The sequence below is a fragment of the Anser brachyrhynchus genome (genome assembly GCF_964034855.1).
Source record: "Anser brachyrhynchus genome assembly, chromosome: 4".
Lineage (NCBI taxonomy): Eukaryota > Metazoa > Chordata > Aves > Anseriformes > Anatidae > Anser > Anser brachyrhynchus.
Genome location: NC_137698.1, coordinates 16,178,086 through 16,200,315, shown reverse-complemented (window position 1 = coordinate 16,200,315; position 22,230 = coordinate 16,178,086). Strand labels below are relative to the sequence as shown.

Sequence of the window (22,230 nt, the reverse complement as noted above, 5' to 3'; positions counted from 1 at the left end):
GTAAATCATTCCCTCACCATCAGATAGAAGAACAAAAAAGGGACACCTTTTTCCTTTCAACATTTGTTGTGACAGATTGTGTTAAGGAGAGCTGAAGTGGAGGTTTATAGGGGGTGAGCTGAACCAAGCACCCTTTTACCATTTCCTGGGTAGGTGTGTTTCAAACAGAGCTCTCTTGTTACGCTCCTTGCCCAAAGAAACAAGGAAACTTGTTGGCAGGATGGAAAGCTGACAAAACAGTTTATTACAAAAACCCCATGCTTTTGCCTTCTCCGTTGCAGAGATTTAAAGACTCTCTTTGTACTTGGAAGGAGTATGAGCCCCCACCATTAATCTTTTACTTGTGAAAGCACAAGGGATGATCACAAGCAAAGCACATTAGCCCTTGATTTGATCAGTAAAAACTTCAAGAAGTAGCAGAGCCAATCCTCTAAGCCACAGATATTTTAAACCCTTTTGGCCAGTATCCTTGTAACAATACAACACATGGAGAGCGAAGCTGTGAATTGAAGTCAGAAGACATGCCGTACCAGCTCAATGCAGGATAACCTTGCATTGTTTCCACACCTACCTGATCCTGGAAACGTGGACTAAGGGTAACCGAATCTTAGCCCAGCTTAAGCCAAGAGAGGAAGCGCTGCAGTACACATGATCTCCGGCTCATGTTGCAGACTCACGCAGGTGATCTCTGAGGAGGAGGCAGGATGGAGGTACGGGGTGCTTGCGTGCACACGCGTGCACTGAATGGCAGAGACCGAGGGCTTGATCCAGTCCCCGCTGAATCAGTCGAGAGACTGTCCCTGACATGGAGCTTAGAGGACTGGAGAACAGCACAGCCTTGTCTGTGTGGGTGTCTGGGGAATGCCAGAAGTTCCTACCTTCAGCCTCCTGTAACACCTGAAAATAGCACCTTGCTTCACTCTACTTCCTTAAGCTTAGTTTATAATTATTGTTATTATTGCCCAATAAGGGAAAAGGACTAGAACTGGAGCATAATACAGCAGTGAGCAACGCAGTGTCTACACAACAGCTATCTCCCATTAGAGATCTGGGGGGAGCTGAACGTGGTTCGTCTGCCAAGCTTGCAACAGCTTCTGGTTACACTGGTGCTACTGCAGAGCACAACTGTCAGGAAACAATTAAAAGCAGCGCACAATTAAACTCTTCTTGGCAAGTGGGGCAGAACTGCTCTTGTAAAACCCACAGTGTCAGATCCTGATTCATCCCAGACAAACTGGCTGAGTGATAAAACTTGCAAATGCAGCAGTTAATTCCTGACTTGAGTGAAGACATAAATAATTAGACCTTTAATTGGTACAAATTTGGTATAGCTCAGTTGCCTTCAACAAAACCAGGAGCAAGAGCTGACACTGTTGTAAGATACGTAAGATTTCAAAATGCAGAACTTTATTAATAATAATAAACCACCTCATCCCCTTATCCTTTATACCTGTTCCTCAAGGGCTACACCTGTACTATACTTGCAAAAGAGTTTGGACAATCATATTACTAAAAAATTCACTTCAAACGATGCGGGAAGTGATCCCTCAGTTGTAAACGCCCAGGCTGGAAAAGAGACCCCTGGTTCCTCATGGACACCTCCAGTGATCAGATAAGTTGGGCATTCAGGTCAGGCTGGCATCCCGACAGACGCCTTGGAGCGAAGATACTCGGGGCAGTCAGTGGACCTGATGCAACACTGGCAGCTAACAGTTCCCGTGGCAGCTTTAACACTGATGACATACCAGCTACTGCCAAATTCACACCATAAACTGGAAAAATTAAGAGAAAAAGAAAGCCTTTAATCTTGTCCAGCTGGTGTTATCTGGGTGCTCCTTCTTCCTATCCTTGTCACGGCATTTTCAGACAGAAATGTGACCGGCACATTAGCAGTCTCCTCGAACACGGTCTGGCAAAGGCTTGATGCAGTCTGGGCTGTGAGGACTGTACTGACATTTCTGAGGTCCTTAGCACTAATAGCTCTGTAGCTCTCTTTTATTACGAAGAACTGAGTGTGTTCTCCTCTGTAATCTCTGTAGAAGATTCTTTTTATGCTTTGTATGCAAAACAGTTATGGAAGTGCACACTTTATAAAGATAGCTTGGCACCAACTGCAAATGAATCAGCACCTAAAGAACAGCCATCAGAAGCTTTCTTCACAGCGTAACAAAAAGGTTGGGTTATGTTTTTCCCATGCTTACAAACTAAAACCATACAAAACAACACATTCAGTCTAATTTCTGTTCTTTATGTGCTGTTCCTTACCAGTGCCACAGCACATGCACAACCTGAATGCTTTGGTTCAGCCATCCTCCAGCTGTGTCCTCTGAGAGCTTCTACTTCTGTGCATGAAGGCCCACCTTAACTAAAGGAGGCAATTCAGCTTCTTCAAACTGCCATTTTCTTTTTGTCTTGCCTAGAAAAACTTCCATTTTCCTAAACCTCCAAATAGAGCAGCTTTGAGGGAAAAAAAAAAGGACAAAAAGATGTTCAAACAACCCCTACAGACTCTAGATTTCTCACAGCAGCCTTCAGGTCGCCAGCAGCCTGCTGCACACTTTGCCCGAGGCTGAGGAGCAGTGCAGCAATACCAACCACTGCTGTCCCGAGAGCAAGAAGTGCAGGTGGATGACTACTATTATGCCCAGTTCACGGGGACCAGTTTTTATGGTGGGATGAGAAGCAGGAAGGAAGCAGCTTCCTCCCCTGCCTCACACAGACTGACTTAATTTTCTCCTTGCAGACAATAATGGGATGTAATTCAGCCTTTTAGAAAACTAATGACTGATAGCCAGTGAGGGGACGTTGCTGCTGACTGAGTAGCAGCTCTGAGTTCTCCATGCCCCAGTAAACCCACCTATTTTTCCTGCAACTCATCCACAGTGCTTGCAGGAAGTTAAGTTTTCAGCAGTCTCATGCCTGGCAAACACATCATCCAAGATGTGTTTGTGAACAAGTCGTCTTCTTTCTACCACTGACCTTGTGTGCATTTTGTCCCTGTCCCAGCAAGCTTCAAAGTCCTCCTCAGCAGAGAAATGGGCAATGCTGAAGAGAAAGGCATCAAAACTGGTCAAGAAAAGTAGCTTTCCTGGAGGAGCAAAATCAATCTGTGGATGCAGGCAGGGGCAGTGGTCAGTGGAAACCCATTCCCCATGATCAGACAGATGGGAAGAAACAAAGAGATCTAATACCAGCAGGATTGCTCTGTGCCATCGCAACCACTGCGAGCCCTGTGTATGTGTTTTCCCCCAGCAGCTGTGTGACCCAGGTGGCTGTGTGGGAGGTTGCTGGAGCTGGGATAACCATGGCCTGGCACGTTCAGCCAGGTGGGAAGGACTGGGGAACCCAGCAGCAAACCTTCCTCCTGCGGAAGAGACAAAAGATTTGGACACAAGTGCAGAGCTTGTGCCTATCAGATCCAGTCCTGGGCACAGAGTCACAAGAGAGACAGACAGAAAGTCAGGTGCCCATCTTTACCATATCATCCTTGCAGAGGTTAAGATTTCAAGCTAGGGATTTCAAGCTAGGGATCTTTATAAGCTGACAAAAAGTATGTGTCAGAGGTAGCATGTTCTGAGCCGTACCCCACTGCACGGTACTTTCTGTGTGGTGAGACCCTGATCACAGCAATTTCTGTGTAATCTCGCAGGGCAACTGCGTATCTGCATAAAAGACAAAGTACAAACAAGGGTCTGATTTCTCACTGCTGCAGAAATGTCTCCAAGATGGTCGTATCCAGAAGGAGTGCTAGCATAACAAGGATACCTTCTACAGGCAACCTAATGTGTTGCTGCAGTCCCTATGTCCAGCTACTAAGCTGAAAAACTAAAGCACTCAGAAGCCTATTAGGATTTCGACAGAGCGAGGCCACAATCTACTCAAAGCAACGTCGCTCTTAATTAAGGTTCAGTCATGGTTCTAAAAATAAGCATAACAGACGAGGCCAATTAGAAAGAAGTTGGACCATAATGGCATCAGCTTGGTGTGTCTTTCACTGAATCTGTCTTTTTAGGCTCACGGAGCCCTTCTGGTAAATTCAACGGCAGAAGAGATCTGGAGTGCGCTCTGTTCCTTCACAATTTTCACTAAACTCATTAGAAAGACATGAAGTATATGAAATGGTATTTCAAGTCATAAATCTCAAGCAACAGTATCTCCTCACTTATAAAGGAAAGGGAGAGTTGCATCCCCCACACATCTTTATGCTCAGATTAAAACTTTCCCTAAGTAAAATAATAATTAAAAAAAGCATTGAAAAAAACCATCAGGACATTTAGGTCAAACATGTGGACACAAACTTCTTTTCTGCAGTATGTTCCTCTCTGCCCCTTCCAGAGGACGTCCCCAAATAAGGAATCCCCCCAGAGCATATCACAGCTTTTAGCAGTTTCGGTCTTTAACTCACACACAAAAAAGAGAAAACAACTTGAGTAACATATCCCAGCTGAGTTCAGCACCCTACCCCAGATCAGTCTGCTCTCATTCCCCTCTCAGACACCTTTCCCAGTGATGTTGTCTCTGCTTGTTGCTTCCAGCCCACATCAGATGATATTTGTTTTTTTCCCTCTGATGAGCATCACTTGGGATGTCTGGATTGCATCAGACCAGGCCTTGAGCACCATGTCCAAACTGGCAGACAGGCACTGCGGTTCCTGAAGTCTCTCAGGGGCAAGGAAGCAGAGAACCAGAGGCTAATCCTCACATTTCCTACCATTACCATCACCAACTCTTCGGGAAAAGCTCCTTTCCAGACCACCATGAGGAAAAGCCCTGGGTGAAAGGAGAGATGACAACCACATACATGGATGTATGGATGGATTCCTTCTACCATTCTTCTCAGTTCCACATGCAGGAAGCAGCCTGCCTGCCTTCCTCTTCTGCTAGCACCAAAAGCAGAAAAAAAAAAGAGGACAGATTATTTGGTGGAAGGGAACAACCAAGGGTACAGCAACGTCTGTCATGCTGACCCTGGTGAAGGACGAGGTGTGGATGGCTCTGGATACATGACAGCATCAAGTGCTGCAGCAGAGTTTGCAGGAGACAGAAAATAGCTTTTCTTGAAAGAAATGCTCTCCCCTGGGCTGTGGAAAAAAGGCCTGAGATCACTCAGAGGTGATGGCAGCTGCGAGCAACAGTCGCTCCTTGGGTGAACTCATGAACAGTCAAACATTGTAATTAATGATTATTGGTCTTGTACATCACACCTCTGTGTTATCACATTTCTCTGGTAACCCCTAGGCTGTCTTATCCGAGGAAGGGGCATTTATCCCACTTTCCAGAAAAGGAAACAAAGGCCTTAAGAGGTGAAGTGACTTACAGAGAATCACCCAACAGGCCTACCGCAGAGCGCCGCGCCAGGATCTGGGCCATGCGCTGCTGCTTCTTTTTGCCTTTGCCCGAGCATCCATCTGACAAGCAATATTTAGACTGAGGGCTTTGCCCTGCACAACGAAAGGGTCCCACTGACATTCCCTGACACTAACCAGACAGCAGGCTTGAATAGGAACAGCGGGGCTTTGGTTATTAGTGTGAGAGGTGATGTATACAACCTTCATTCTTGTTGATTACTGGGTTCAAGGACTCTGTCCTACTGGGATCTTCTGACAGCTTTCTTTTTTTAAAGAAAGCATTACCAAGCAACATGGTAAGTATGACTTAAACTGCAGAATAAAGAGCATTTCAGATCTCTATCTTGAGAAAATACTTGCCGCCAGGATAGTCTGTCTGTGCTGCTCACACAGGGCTGTGGTTTAGAGGTGGGGGAGCTGCTGCAGTCTCCTGCTCGGTGCTTAGAGCACACAGAGGCTGGAATGAGGAGCTGGTGAGCACTGGCTTAAAGACCCTCTGCAATTTCACTCATCTTGCCCCAGTTTTACTGTTTCCTTCACTAGAAAAAGATGAAGTAAGGACAGACATGGAAAAGAGACAGCTGGCCAACTGACAGAGTCTTTGTTTCAGCTTTCATCTCTGAGAAGGCCCCTGCTATGTGTTCTCCAGGCGTTCCCATCAACTCCCAGAGCATGGGTAGAAAAAATCAGCTGCCAGACCCTAACATGGTTTAACCTGCCTGTGTCTTTGCAGAAGCCACAGTGCTGTGCTGATTTATCGTCGTTGATGAATTGGCCCAATGGGCTTAATTCAAATAATTTTTTCTCATTCTTCTCCAGTCAGTAAATTAGTTAAAAAGACAGAAAAACTAGCATAGTTTAGATTCTTTTGCCCTCTGATATCAAACACACAGCAACTTGCAACACGAGAGACTTAGAAACAATGGAAGGAATGTGTTTTCCCAGTCTCCTTCAGCTCTTAGGAGGAACTCGGGGGCTGGCAGCAGAAATGCTGCCCAGTGAGCCTGATTATCCAAATGTAACGCGGACAATGGGTCGCGGCAGGTAACCAAGGGGATTCTCAGGGCGAGCGTCGCAGATGGTAGCTGGGTTCTGCTCTCAGTTAGAGGGCTACAAATCACAGGCAGCCCTAATACACTCCGCACCAAAATCCTGATGGGGAAATGATCAGCGGGAGAGAAGAAGGTCAAGATGCTCCATTGTGACACCTGAGAGACCGGTCCTGATCTCTGGCTTCCCCCTCTGACTAAGGACGTTCGTTCATCACCCTGAACTTCAGAAACTGCCGACAGCCTTCGTCGCCTTGGGCGTGTTTGCAGAAAGTAAACAAGCAGGAGGACTGCACCCAGTGGTACAGCCGAAGCAGAGGCCGCCGGGGCTGAAATGCCCTCCCACACTCAAATTCTTATACATTAAAGCAACTTCCTGTTTGCAACCAAAGCTTCAACACGAGTTAAGCCACTGAGATAGGCAGACACAGCCTCCGACGCTGCCAGAAAAGGGAAGGAAAACATTGGCACCGCATCCAAAGACAAGCTAATCCAAGTGAAATGCTAAACTCTGGAGCTTCTACAGATATCTGCTAATAGATCGACAGGCCAGCAGGATTTACAGCAGGCATATCCTGAATAACTCACTGCTATAGAAAGGTGGTGGATGCGTGGCAAGCTTCTTTCCCAAATTTGCTGTGGGTCATGTACCTCAGGAAATGCAGAGTCCCACACCCCAGTCACAAATAAATCTGCCCCTGATTAAACTAGCTCGAGGAGAGATTTCAGCCTCTAAAATCTGCTCCATCCAGAGGAGATGCACAGGGTCAGGGTCTGTAAACGACAGCAGTGGCTAAAAGCTGGAGCAACTCCACTAAGGCCAGCGAGTTTGCTCCAGATGTGCATCTTTGCTTATAAGATCGGAATGTGACTTGACATGCATCCCATCCCCTCCTCAGCTGCTCGTTTGGACTTCAAGTAGGTCACGGTCTGGCCCGAATTCAATGCTGCCAATAAAAGTCACTGCTTCATGGTGCGAATCTCAGAAGACTGAGACACAAACATCTATGAGGTCATCCAGATTACCACCTGACCGATACAAAAGGCTCTTTTGATGCAACTAAAAGCTTTGCCTGGGCAAACCCTGTAGGATTTGGCCCTACACTGCACACACAAAGGAAGGAAATCAGGCTCCACCACAACACTTTTTGATGCAGAGCAATTCAGGAAGCAGACTTCTGAAGACATTTACTCATTCAGATAGGCACTCAGCAGGCTTGTCATGAACACCAAACTCCCCTAACACTCACAGACTTGGAAGAAGCAAGGTGGTTTTGGAAAGCCAGGCACCTAAAGCTGGGAAGCCACTGCAGGCTTACATCAGTGCTGTGGAGATGTTTTGGTCCCCCACCTCCTATGGGAGACAAAACTGACTAAGCTTTTGAAAAGGAGGGACACCTCTTCCAGCACCCCTTCCCAGCAAGTCGCCCTCTGCTAAAACAATAACATTTTTATACCCAGCCCTACATAAATGTTACTGACATTGAGCAAAGTTGATCCTTGACTCGAGGCCCAAAATGTCAGTTCCTTTCATTTCCCTGGTACTGTCTTAAGGGCAAGAAAACCACAGGGAAAGGTGGATGTGAGGTTAAGAAACTGTCCTGTACCTCTTCCACCACCTGATGCCATAGGTGCTGGCGATTCACACTGCTCCAGCCCAGCACTGCTGCTGCCCTCGCTCCCACAAAAGGGAAGTGGAGTTTGCCAGCCACTCTCTGAGAACAGCAGCCACCAAACACACGCAGCAGACAGGGACGTGGATGCACGTGCTCTCACCTGGTCTTCAGCCGCAACTTAACTCCCCCTGACCACGCGGTTTTGCTGGGCTGAAAGTCAGTGCTCACGCGGTCTGGCCTGAGTGGGCTGGGAGACAGGTTGGTGCATCCCTTTGCTGCATGCGTGTCCCTGTCAAAAGAAACCAAAGCCAGGTAAGCATCAGCACACAAAAATCTCCATCTTTGTACCCTACATTAAAAAGTGTTTTAAGAAAGAAGACGATAATACACACGCAGAAGGGGTGAGGCAGGGGCATCAGGCTGGATTTTAAAAAGTGCAAAGTAAATGTCACAGAAAGCCACTTGTAGCCTTTTTCTTCTCTCTGTCACTGCTCAGGCAAGCTGTAAGAGCCAGGCTTTGCTCTCCTTTCTACCTAGGCAGCGCTCAGCCCCTGCGAGTGCCCCTCACAAAGCATTCTGGAGGAGCTGCACAATACTCAGCATGCAGGAGGGAACTCAGCTGCAGCATCCATGGCACAAAACTCATTACCCTGCATCTGCATTCTGGGATTCAAAATCCCTGTGCGTGGAGTTCAGGGGCTCCACGGCTGCATGTGCCCTACCCGCACGTAACCACCTTACAAAAGCTCTGAACACACAAGAGAAAAGCTGAGAGAAAGGTCCGCACAGTGACAGCAAGAAAGAAAAGTCTATCCCCACCTCTACGGGTATTTCCACCAATTTAGCAAACAAATATTTACCCCGCTTTACCACGTGCGTGCAGAAGTCACACAGACACCGTGCGCTTCGGCTCCTTTCTTCCCGCAGGCACGCTGCTCCCACTTGCTCCCATTTTTAGCACCGAGACGTGGGCCAGCCTTGCAATTTCTGCCAGCTCGAGGAACCCCCACGCCAAATAAAAGCGCGGCTGAAAGGGCCCCCTCCGTGCCTCCCTCCGTGCCTCCCTCGGCCTGCAGCGGCCGAGTTGCGCCGTAATTTGCCTCTTGTTGTGCGCTTAGCGGGCTGCAGGCTGAGCGCACATGCCGGCATCTGGGGCTTTGGATAGCTGAGATGGCTTGGATGCCATTCCGGTGAGAGGCCGGCCGTCTTTGTGTCCGGCTCGGTCCTCCCCCACGCTCCCTCCCCAAGCCCCACGTGCCAGGCAGGAATGTTAAGCCGCGTGCTGCGGATGAGACAGAGCCGGGGAGCGCGCAGCGGCACTTTCACCTAGATTAGGGAAAGCGACTGGTCCACAACGGCCTTTTTTGCTTACCCTGCTTCTCTTCATCCAAATTTTACCCCAAATCCTGCCTTAGCTGCCTTTCTTCTCCGTGTGCCAAATCCCATTCTGCTTTGTCCTCTGCCACCTGTTCTGCTGTCTGCACAAACCTTGCTGGGTGCGACGTAGATCTGGCTTCAACGTGTTTAATAAAATGAACGCAACAGGTCAGGGACACAGAGAGCAAGGCAGCACTCACTCACTACCTGTGTGTTCCAAAAAACCACATCGAGCCTCTCATCAGACCGTAAAGATGCCCCTTCCTGCTGCAGCACTGGCTGTGGGGCACAGCAGGGGCACAAGCTCCCTTACCGCTCCCCGGGACGTGCTGGGACCACGAACTGCTCCGCTTCTCTTTGCCTACAAAGTTCACTGTAAGAAATCCCCCAAATTTTTAGAGAAGATTTAACTGCAAGACAAAGGACAGGAGAGCTGCTACTGATAAAAGGAGGATCTAAAAGACTCTACACACACAGTTTATGTATACCAATAGGTGTACAGTTTTGCAGGTGAAACCTATTTACTGCTGTAGGGTTCAGAGGACAAAGCCCCGTTTCAGGCTTTGTATGGAACCACACCAGAGATGGTCCCAGCCACAAAGAACAGCACTTGTGCCCCTACAACACCGCTCACAAGAGATTTCCGTGGCAAGGTGCCCCAGGAAGCCCCTGGGAGTGTTTCAGCACAGCTCGGATCCGTGGCGAGGCTGCTGCTCATCGCCCTGACGCCTGACGGGGTGTCTCAGTGACAGCATCGTGGTGGGATCCCCCAGAGGGGACAGGACCTCAGCAGAGGCACTTGTCTTGACCGCAGGGTAAATCCTGGCCTCCCTGCTCAGTTCCCAGGCAGGGAACTACCACTCCTTACCCCTCTCTGGTTTACCAACAGGGTCACTAAGGGAAGGTGCAGGTTACTGGAAGACTCTGCACAGACAGGACCGTGCTGGGGTAACACTGCAGGGAGATGAGTCCCCTGGTCACAACCATGCTGCCTCTTTGATTTGGAGTAACCCTTGCATGAGAAGAGCTGGGGGATCAGTACCAGGGCAGTCTCACTTGCAGAGGGGCTGATGGCTGTGGCTCCTGCTGGTCTGGAGTGCCAATGTGGGTGCTCTTTGGGAAAAGGCACCTGGATGTCCCCCGGTGTTGCCAACTCACCAGGACACAGAAACACCTACAAAGTTGAGGGGATTTCCCTGCGTGCTGTTTCAACCTGTTTAAAGGCAGATACTGACACAGTAGAAGAGGATTTTTGCCATGTTCAAAGGGGGTGGCTTGGGATCAGCAATGAACTTTCCTAACACCTCCGGCAGTGCTAAGTCTTCACCTCTCTGCTCTGCTTTGGCACAGTGGACTTTGGCTCTCCCAGGCTACACGATAGCTGTGCTCCTGCACTAAGTGAAGCTGCTCCCGCCTTCTCTCCAGCCAGCTATCACAGAAGTAGCCAGGAACAACATTTAGGCATTTAGGACTGGGGAATTGCCCCTGTGCCTAATGCAAAAAAAAAAAAAAAAAAAATCAGTAGCTGGAGAAACCGATACAGAGAAGTAAGCGCACACAGCCTCCCCATCCCCACAGCCTAGTGATCTTTCCGCACTCAAGGCTTTTTTTTTTTTTTTATAGCTTTAGAAACACATGAAGAAAGCAAGAGACAACACAGACTCCGTAAGCTCCACTGCAAGCAGAGCTGTCCCAAAGTGCCACCTCCAAGCACTCCCATAGGGATCCAGGTAGACTCAGACCTCACAACCGGCGGCTCCGAGCAGCAGGAGGGTAAGCAGCCTGGGTGTTCCCCCTCACACAGGGAGAAAACCCAGCTTGCCAGCATGCATAACTTCGGGGTTTATTTCAGAGACAAAGAAACGTTAATTAGTGCCTGCATGGGCTCCAGGGTTGTTGTTTGGGAGTAAGAAGGAAATGCAATGGAGTTTCTTCCTGGGCCTCTTAAAAAACCGTAATTACTGAGCTCTGTGTGGAACGATGGGCTCGCTAAGACATTGAAAACTAATCAGGCAGTCTATAAATAACACCATTAATCAAGCCCGGTGGGGAACACAAGCAGTGAGGATCCCTCTGCTAGGGAAGCACATGCAGTGCCAGGTGCTTTGCCACAGAGGATGCAGTGGTGCCTCCAGCAAGAGCCTGGCTGCTGAACAAGGGGCAGGGAAAACACCCGAGGCCAGCGTCAGGACTGCAGCCGCCGAGGGGCAGAGCTCCCCAGAACAGGACCCACAAACCCAGCACCTTTCCTCCACTCACCACTTTCTGCCCCACATTCAACCAAGCGACGCAGCTCTTCAACCCAGATTTCCTAAGATTTCCTAAGGTATTCCCAAATCATTTTCTAAGGCAGCTCAGCCCTGCCATCAGGAGCACACTCATCTCTAGAAAGAGACTGCTTCAGCGGTGACACGAGAGCAGCCACCTCGCTGCAAAGACATCCAGAGCCTACCTTGTGTCTTGACTGTTGCTACTCACCCCTTTTCCTTCGAGCATCCCTTCTCCAAAAGCCTGCGCTGGCAGCAGGACGGCGTGGAGTGCCCCTTCCCTGCAAGGGTGCCCAGCCCACTGGGATTGTCCTTAAGGCTGCATTTTATTTCGGGATGTTGCAAAGCGCCTCACAACTGCATAGCTAAAAAGTCTCCCGGCAAGGAGTGGCCCGCAGTTGTTCTTTGTGTTATCGTGTTGTTTCTAAAGCTCGCAAGCAGGAGACAGGAAAGCTAGCAGTCTATTTAAGTCTCCTTTACCTCCCACCTGAGGCTGGCAGCTGCCTCTGAAATCTTTCCTTTTCTAAAAAATTCTTGTTTAATTACGAATTGTTATTTATACTCACTGCTTCAATAGTGCCCATGGTATTTAATACCACGCATGTTAATGACTGGCTGTACAGAGGCACTCTGCTCAGCTTTTCCCTCATCTAAAAATATGGCCGGGTAGGTTTTTTTTTTCCTATGTTCGACCAACAGCAGATGAATTCACTGCTACAGACTTCAGCCTTTTTTTAAGAAATGCCTACAGTCAGCTGCAGTCCAACGTTACAGGCCACAGGTTTCGTTGTGTCAGGGCGCAGCCACCGCTGTGCTAGCCCGGAGCTGCAGCCAGCAGGAGAAGCAGGCAGTGCCACGCCAGCCAGGCAGCATCTCCCCTGCCCTTCCTGAACTAAGTATCTGCAAAACGTTTCCCTATTTTTCAGCACCTTTTCAAAGCCCTACAAGAAAGTAGAGGTAGCCTTATTTCACGTGGCTCGTTCATTGACTCCCTACAAGACTGGTTTGGCTCTTTCTGCCATCTGACATCTCATGCCCTTCCCAAGCTGTCATGACCCTGTAGAACTTATTCTATATTTTAGGGAGCTGCTCTGCTTTTGACCATAACCAACTGTGACCTCCTCTGGCCGCCCTATCTGCCTCCTGCACTGACCTCCCATTACCTGCATACCTCAAATATTTCCTACCATCTATCTTAACCTTTCAGGCTCTTGGCTTTTCTCTCTCACCTTTCTCAATTTTCCTTATTTCCTAAACCAATGCCCCATCGATAAGTGCGGGTGTGTGCCTCTGCCCAGCAGAGCCCCCAGCAACAGTTGTCTGGACCTGCGGACCAATTTCAGCCGGGCTTTGCAGAGATAATAGTCTCAGAGATTTAAGCTCCAGGTATCATAAAATAGTTGGTTGAGTAACGGGAGTGGCATAAATCATTGCTCTCACCAATGAAACGCTGCAGTGTAAGCTCAGCTCTCTGGCTACAACTCCTGAAGGGGAGAGATTTGACACAGGGAAGGCACACAAAACCAAGCTTCTGAAGCCTTCCTGCTGATAGCTTGCTTTCCAGCACATTAGCCTTACGTTTCTTCTGTCAGCACTAGCATCCTGTACACTGCTTTTCTGCTTAGCTGTCTGTGATTCCAGGTATGGGTCTAGGACAGGGCTGAGATCATCCATAAACAGCACCTGGAACTATATTTAAAACTTATTTATGTGTTTTCTTTTTAAAACTCTTCATAATAGCTATTTTTCTAATGGTTCAACCTCTTGGAGTCATGGTGACTTATATTTTCAACTAATGCCAAATTTCCTGCCGTGGCAATAAAAGACCTAAGCCCTACAGGTTCCAATCCACAAACGATAGGTTTAGTCTTTTTTAATGTCTCCTTATTTCTAAGCCAAGTGTTATTCCTAGAAGAGAGGACGGAGCTCAAATTCTGGTTTTTGTTTTTGTTTTTTAATCATTTGGGATCAACAGGAGAGTTTATAACCTGTATCTGAATTAAAAGCTTTCCTAGAAATCTAATTCACCTGCTGATGCTCCTGAAATCGAGATTAAAGCAAGGAACTCCTCTTCCAGGTTCTACAGTAATTGTTAGGCGTTACCTAATACTTTTTCCCTTTGTCTACAAGGAGAACATACAAGGCAACCCTCCTCCACTACAGAAGCAGCCGACAGCACAGCACAAACACAGAAACGAGGAGAAGCAGCAACAATGCAGGACTCGGCTCCGACAGCCCTGCGAGGAGGGAGGTGAAGGGGTTAAGACCACGGTTTTATCCCGATAGCGTTACATTATGTCACAGGGCGTCCTGAGGTCCCCAGCTCAGCCAAGTGAGGTAAGGACAGTTCGGCAGCTTCACCTCTAGCTATCCTCATCCTGCAGGCTGCGGGCGAGCTCTCGGCAGCTGAGGAGCTGGAATCACGTCTCCTTGCAAACGAAAACACCGCCTCCACGGCAGTTCCCCATCTCTTGGCAAACAGAAAGCCCTTCTGCCTTCTCCACGCTGTTAAAGAGCGGGTTCCCCCGGGTAGTGCTGCAGGATGGGAGGGAGACTGCGCTCATTGCGGGCTCCAACCTTTCTCTCTCCGGTGGGCACGCTGTTTTGCGGATCCTCCTGCTCAGCCTGAAGCGAGAAGACCGGATTGCTTACGTATTTCTTATTTTGTTACCTCCTGTGGCTGGTCCAGAAATAGCCCGTAATCCACATATCCGTCACGCTTACAGAATCTCCTTTAGCTGAAGTGGAAGCGTCCCTGTGTGGCAGAGCACAAAGGCCCAGGTCCTCCCCTGGACAGGGCACGCGTGGCTCTTAGCTGCAGGGAGCTGCAGCATCTGCACAGGTTTGTGAGCCTGCACTCAGGGGACCTGGGAGACAGACAAAGCCATCGCCAGCTGGAAATGCGTGGACAAAACATTTTTTTCCATCAAAAAAAATCTTGCCTGTGGAAGTGAATTTTTTCCTCGAAGAGCAGGCAGTTTGGGCTGAAGCTTTTACTGGGAAAAGTCCTTCAGGCCCTGGGTGAGCTTTCTAACCTGCAAGTCAGAGCACTCACCTGAGATGGAGGACCTGGAGACCCAGCTTCATATCCAGAGTCTAACAAGGTAGAGAAGGAATTGAAGGCTGTTTCACGGGCACCTCAAAATGCACCAGGCTCTGCCTGGGGAAACCCTTGGAAGGACTCAGTTGCATCTTAACACAGAGCAAGGCAGGTCTGAAATCGCAGGACTGCTTACTGAGCATGTAAATCTTGGGACCAAATGATATATTTGTCCCAGAGAGTTCTGCAGCAGTATCTACGTCCCAAGCAGAAACAGTAATGTCCACCCCTTGGATTTCGATGGGTCTGTAAAGCTCACAGAAAAAAATACACGACCCAAAACCACAGAGTTGCTGGCTGCTGCTTCTGAGATACAAATTAATACAAATATTTTTTCTATGCATCGCAGGGACATCCGTGCTGATTATCTGTTAAGATGGGATTAGTAGAGCTGATCCTCATGCCGTAAGCCAATCACCAAAAGGAAAAAGAAGGAATTTTCCAGGAACAGTGGAGAGCAGAGGCGGCTTGTGCTTCTCTAGATGCACGACCACTACTCAAGACAAGCTAAAGGGCTAAGAAATCACTGAGCTGTCATGGGGTGGGAAATTTTACATGAATACATTTCATATTTGAGCGCTCACCATTTTCAATCTAATAGCTCCTATGCAATAATTCTGAGTACACAGTGTGTCAGGCCAAGGGCTGAGAACTCACTCGGAATGAAATCAGACTTAGAGCTTTCCTTCCAGGAGGGCTCATCACTTAACTGCAACTTAACCAACTTCCAATTAAAGGCAGAGAATGAGCACTGACCTCCAGGTCCAGAGTGGAAAAATCTGGAGAACAGAGACTGGATTTTGTCTGTATAATACCATCTATTTCTACTTATCCAATGCTTTTCTGGCTTTCCCTTTTCTCTGAGATTGGATGGGTTTTATTTGACCTGACCTCAATCCCACAATCTGGCCACGCTGTGTTTGCACAGACCCACACAAACACACACAAATAAACTGCTTCTGCACTGTACCTGTTTGCAAGCAGAGATCTGAAAGGAGTATTCACATTCATTCGGGTTCCTCACTTAATTTGGTATTGGCCAAGGCACCTTTGAGAAAATGAACTCCCTCTTTGTCTGTGAGAGAGCCCTAATCCTCGTTTTGCCCTGGAGGATTACTGCGTACTTAGAAAGGCACTCACATGCACATTTTTGGTCTGTGCCAGCTGCATTTGGGTCCACAATATGCAGCGTTCACTTTGGTCTTTAGGTTTGATAATAGGCATTCCTTGCACCCAGACCCCAGCGATTGCCACCCTTTTAAAGACACCCTAAATCGAGGCTTTCTGAAATGTGGGCCTTCCCCTGCTTCGCATGAGTAGCTCTCCCTCAGACAGCATGTGTGAACTGAGTGTGCAGGCAGGCAGCTGGGCACGCCGCCCTGAAGCCCGGAGTCTTTTCTTGTGCTGCTGAGCTGGTGGCTGGAGCGCATGGTTCCCTGCGTGGCCCTGCCAAAAAGACCTGAGCCCTAGCTGGAAGGAAAAACCTGAAGGGCTGGAAAGAAAAGAAAAAAAAAAAAGAGTTTTTATCCCTAGTTATTTCCTGGCTTTTTGTAATAGAAGTTCGTGGTTATACTGAGGTATAGCTTGCTGTTTGTGTTGTGGTACCACCCAGAAAGCCAGTCCAGGCACTGGAGCCCCCCACGCCTCGGTGTACACATGCATATATAATAAAAGGCAACTCCTTCTTACCCAAGAGCTTGCAGTTAAAATAACCCTAACATTCTGGTGATCAGATGCACATTTCCAGGTTCTGGTTTCCATGCACTTTAATTCCAACATCTCTCACTCTCCATCGGAACCAAACTAATGCCAGGAGAGCATCATGGTGCTCTAGGGCAAACTGGGGCACAAGACCATGTCCATACAACTGACGTCTGGCACAGCAATGGCAGGCCCGGCACCGGTACGTGCCCAGTGCTGCAGCACCTTTACATCCTGCTGGTGTTGCCGCACGGACAAAGTGCTCTCTGTGCAGCTTTGACCCAAATCTTTCCAGGATTGTGGCTTAATTCTGTAAAGTAGCATTTCAGGATGTAGTTCAGTGGAAGTATAGGACTCTGGTCTTCTCTGGTGTAAGCGAGTGCTGACTTGAGCAGCACTCTGCCAGCTCAGGGGAGACCTCCCCTTCTCAGGAAGTGAGAAATGAGAGCTTACAACTGCCTCGGTCTGCCAAATAGCATCACAATGGCATCCACAAAAAGCGGACAGCAATCTGCTCTGCACCCCAGCTCTCCCCACAAGTGAAATGCTTTCCTGCACCTTGCACTCACCAAGTTTTAACCACCTTAGAAAACAGGCCTACCCACTTACTCTGTCAAAACAGAAGCAAAATTACAGAGAAATGACATTTTCATTCAATTCTACCCCTGGGACTCTCACAAGCATCCACAGCCTTGCTCTTGACCATTATGAACCACTCACGAGATTTTTGGAGACAGCAAGCCACACTGGCCTCTGGACAAGGTGTGGGATTTGCCTGGGGAAGCAGAGCTTCAACCCTCTTCACAAGGACCAGGATTCATTTAGGAAAAACCTTTTGGACCTGGCCATAACAGATTGGGATCAGCTCTCTCCAGGTGCAGCAGCACTCAGACCTGTTAGTCAGAGGTACCTCAAGTGAGAACGATGTACTGCAGAACGCAGGGAGAAGGTCAGGGACACATCTGTCTGTTTTAGGACCATGACCACTGCACACAGGTAAAACAATGAAGTTATCTGCGCGTGACCTGGGATATTCTGATGCTGAATCATGTTGATCAGAAGTCATTTAATATAAATTAAAACTTTTAACTGTTCTTACACAATACAAAGCAAAGTACAAGCTAGTTGTAAAGGACAAGTGTAAATGAAAAAAAAAAAGTTGCAGTTCCTACAAAGAAAGGTAGCTATGAGAGGGAAGCGAGAGCCATACTCATATACTGTAAGAACCTGTTTCCATTTTAGGGTTATAAAATTCAACCCATTCCACGGGAAAAGACAAGCCTCCATGCTGAAGAAGTGATGTTCACAGCGAGAGATTCACTACCCAGAAAAAGCTTTTCCAGAATTACTTTTTTACGCTCACCCTTCAGAACAGTGATATTTGCCGGATACAGAAGGGCTGTCCTTGGGAGGGGTGGGCATGTCAGGCAGGATGTGTCCCACCTGGGATCCAGCTGTGGGATAGACCTGAGACCTGAAAGGCAGGACCAGCTCCCACTGGGAACCGTTTCCACCAGCATAGGAGCTGGGGCCAGACTCGATCTGCTGGTGCAGTGGTTTGCGTGAGTGTTTCCTAATACGTCGAAGGCAAAACAAACTAGGTCAGTTCAGACCAGCAATTTAAATGGTTTTAAGCTAAAGATTAAGGGAGTGCTTACACGAAGTGTTCCAATGGCAGATGGATGAAATCTCTGGCACTGATGAGCAAGCAACGGCATTAATCTCTTCCGCCAGCACAGCTGGATCTCTCTTCCTGGCCCGAATACACACGCACTCCAAGGAACCTGTCTTTTTACCCTGGCAGCTGTCCTTTGAAAATATGGGCATTACTGAAATGCTAGAATGGTAGCTGAGGTGCTTTTTGAAAAACTGGTCTCAGTGGTTGGTACCAAGCAAGGCGACAATCTGGGCATCTGTTCAGAGGGACAAAAGAAAGCCTCATATTCACGCTTGTCATAGGCACGGTGGATGTTCAGCATCAAGAACCAACTCAAGTCTACAGCTGAGTTTTCTCTCTGCCCTCTAACCTGTCTGCTTTGCAGTGTTTTCTGGTGTGCCAGACTTTAATTGCAGTAACTGGAGGGGTGGAGTGAGTTTTAAAGAGCTAAATCACCTTCATGGGTGTAGCAATGTTTAATCCCCATAATAGGAATTACTTCTTATTGAACTACTTCTCCATCCCACTCACACAACTCTTCTTAGACAAATTACTGAATCCCTTACTCAACACAGTGTGCATTTACTTCCTCAGGATTTCAGCAGGAGATTTGCCTGAGTGAGAAATGAGCAGAGATTGAGTGAGGAGATAAGGATTTGGCCAGCTGCTTTACGAAACACAGAACCTCTGCATTACCTGGAGCATGACTCCGCACAGAATTCAGAGACCTGCAGTTCTCAGGGACTGAAGCACAGAAAAGCAAAGAGAAAAATCCTCATATTACAGAATCCAGCTGTGCTGGTTACTTGTCCATCCATCCCCGAGACAAGAAATGTTGTTGGTTCACTGTACCTGCTCTGTACCAAGGTAACTGGGCAGGTTCAGTGAAAAACTGGCCCAGGGAGGGCACAAAAATAGCCTGGCAACAGCAGGAAGGACTTGAGGTTTTCAGATACATACAGAGTCCAAAGAATAACCACCGAATATACAAGAGCCTGTTGAAGGCAGCTGAGTTGCAATCTGGCTGATCATCTCCTTGCATTTTTCTTTTTAAAGAATACACACTCAAATCATTTTTAGCATCTGCCCGTCCTGCAGGGATGTGAGCTATGTGACAACAGTCTGGATCAGGATGAGGACTGCAGCCAGAGGGGAGGAACCCTTCATCTCCCTCGCCCGGCGTATGCCCCAGTGCATCCCTACTGTGCTCACACGAACCACCTCGAAGGAGGAACCGGCTTTCCCTCCCCAGCAGTGACGGAGGCCCCCTGCACCTGCAGCTCCTAAAACAAAGGCAAAGGCTTTTAACGGGACTTTCATAACAAGCCACTTAAGATGCATTTTAAAAAATCCACCTGAAACCACTGCATGTGAAACAGCACAGAATGCTTTTCCTTAAAGTGGCTCCAAATGCATTAAAAAGCCATGGCAGAGGATGGCCACCCTTTGCAATGCCAACTGGCAGACTGATTTGAGCTCCTCAGGCTACAGACCGTGATCTGATGCACCCCTCCAGAGCTAAATAGAAAAAGGCCATTTACATGCCCCAGTTAACAAAAAATCTATCAAAATTATTATTTGCCAGTGTAAACATCAGCACCATCTCAAAGGAAGTCACATCTTTGCTAGGGACATGCACTGATCCGTAGTCTCAGTCTGGAAATCTTTGTTCTTCATGTCAATACGAAAAAGGGGAGCAACGTATAACCCTAATCACAGCCTCTCCTCATGCAGAGGACATGCTGTGATCATCCTCATTAAAAAAAAAAAAAATCCCTCCAAAATTAAGTCTGGGTGGAGCCAGTCCCAAACACAGAGCGGCTTTTGAGTGAGAAGTGGCAAACTCTTTCACAGGTCGAACAGCAAAAACAAATCCTCTTAAGCAGCCATCAGTGTCAATATTTATTCCTCACAAGTCAGGGACAAGTAGCCTAATAAATGGTGTCAGACAGAGCTTGGTGAGATGGAAGAGGAAGGGGACAGGCTTGGGGAAAGGGCATGACACATTAATCAGCATCACCCCTGCAAAACCCTTGACAGAAACAAGGTAGTAAACTCATTAGCCACTTAGAAACTAAGCTCCTTTTGTACTTCATAGAGTGATAGCTGCCAGGTTCCAGCCTGACAGTTTGCCATCCTCCACAACAAAGCTACCGGGCCCCATAAAATGTTTACTTTTCAATCTACCTCTCAACACACACCTCTCTGGTCTGGAGACACTTTGCTGGCTTTTCTGCTCCCTTTCCTGATGCACGGCAGCATTGTACTGAGGTCTGGACTCCAATGCATTAAGCGCTCAAACCAGCATGGAGTAAGGGGGCTCCCGGGCCAAAGCAATCTGCACGGGAAGACAGACAAATAAAACTATGATTTCAAAAGGCAAAATCCTTAGCCACGAGAGCCACTTCAAATATTGCAGCTTCTCCTTCTCCCTGTGGATCATTCCTGCCCCTGGGTGGTGGTATACACCATCCTGTCGGGCGTGTTAGCAGCACCACGTGTGCAGCCACAAACCAGAGTAGGGAACCAGCCCGTCTTAACTTCACCCAGGTGACTCCGGGTGATGCCTGAAGATGTCTGTATCAGAGCCCAGAAAAGGACCCAGCTTTCATCCGCATTGTCCTCACAAGAAGGAGTTCATGTTGGGTGAAAACACAATGCCGGTGCCAGGTATTTTGACTGATGTAGCTCAGTGAAGCTGTGTGTATTTATGCTTGCCCCTCACTTGAGAAACGTAAGCCACAGGCAAGATTTTGGTTTTGTTAGCATGATATTGCTTAGGTCTTCTTTTAGCAATGTATTTTCTTGTTTCTTGTTAATGCTTGCTACCATGCTCTTCATTCTCTGTGTTTGGGACCTAATAATCTGCTCGAAACAGCCAGGACCAGCACACACCCTTAACACACACTTTGGAGTACAAAGTGTTGGGAAATCCACTTATGACCAGCTTGTGAGCTGTGTAACTACATGGTTCCTTCCTCCCTGCCCAGCTGGGATAATGCTGTGAAGACAAATGGTTTGATCTTTCCATCGGGGCTGTAGCATAGTTTTTAGAGTGATGCCTTACAGCAAAGATTAGATCCCATCTATCCAGGGAAATGTAAACTTTCTCAGCACGACTGGGATGTAGCCATGTTGCACCGGGGGCCCTGTACCCATTATAACTGTGCTGTGCACGGGCCATCAGTTATCATCACGTACTTTACTTAAATTAGCCTGAAATGGAGTCTGTCTCCAGCCTGGAGCCTGTTTGTAACTGCAAAGGAATCTGCGCCCTCCATAGCACACGAGACAGGATCAGGTCACTGCTGGAGAGCACTTGGCCGGCTATTTTTGTTGTCTGGCTGAATACTTTTCTTTGACGCCCGCTTCAAGTTGCTGAAAGAACAGTATAGATGCGTGTTTCTTTTTTTTTTAAAGGGATACACCGATAATCCATAGGAACTGTGTCCTTTTAACTTCAGGACATTTCTCAAATCTTTGCCCTTGTTGCCAGGATGCTGAAGGCATTTTGAAGTCACAACATGATGAAATCTAATCAGGGTGAAGTGGGCTGGTTTCATTTGCATCAGATTCCTCTTTCAAAGGCATAAATTTGCCCTTCTGATCCTCCTCCCTACCACTAGAACAGAGCTAATGCAGCAGCTACTGCTACATCAGAAAAACCCACACCCCTCTTCCCATCAAGAACAACTGATGATTGAAATTCTTCATGTTTCTTTAAACCCAAAGGAGAGCACTGCTAATTCAAGCACTGGTGCAACGAGAACATAAAGGATTGGAGAAGTGGCTCTCATCTGAATACAGGCAAGCATGCATCACATCATGGTTAGCCAAGCTTTTCACTCAAACTCGGTAACAATCCTTCTAAATCATGGCTTTCAGACACAATGTCTTATGTGTCCCTCCTTTCCGCTTGGGTATCACACAGCTTTAGATATTTCTGTTCTCTTGCCACTTTGGGCTCTTTGGACAGAATCGTCTTTTCAACACAGCACTTGCCAAGAGAAAGGAAATGCTTGCAAAGATGTGCATGCAAATTGATCGTACACAACCTTCTCAGCACGGACAACCCCAGGGAACATCCCTGTTGCATCCACGAGACGGGTGGCAGT

At 47.8% G+C, this 22,230-nt stretch overlaps 1 protein-coding gene and 1 long non-coding RNA gene across 13 annotated transcripts in view; one reads left to right on the top strand and one right to left on the bottom strand.

Annotated features, from left to right (window-relative positions):
• Positions 1-22,230, bottom strand: part of SHROOM3 (shroom family member 3) — a 159,967-nt gene that overhangs the window by 23,451 nt on the left and 114,286 nt on the right. For 7 of the 12 annotated variants that reach the window (XM_080589194.1, XM_080589195.1, XM_080589196.1 and 4 more), the window contains one exon: positions 8,174-8,302. The exons of 1 other annotated variant lie outside the window; for it this stretch is intronic. In XM_080589194.1, coding sequence (XP_080445320.1) covers positions 8,174-8,302 — 129 coding nt within the window. Of the gene's footprint in view, positions 1-571; positions 8,142-8,173; positions 8,303-8,873; positions 9,268-11,868; positions 12,003-22,230 lie in introns of those variants that run through there. 4 more of the 12 variants (XM_080589191.1, XM_080589198.1, XM_080589199.1 and 1 more) reach the window with 4 other exon arrangements.
• Positions 1-22,230, top strand: part of LOC308193986 — a 318,815-nt gene that overhangs the window by 246,702 nt on the left and 49,883 nt on the right. The window lies entirely within an intron of this gene.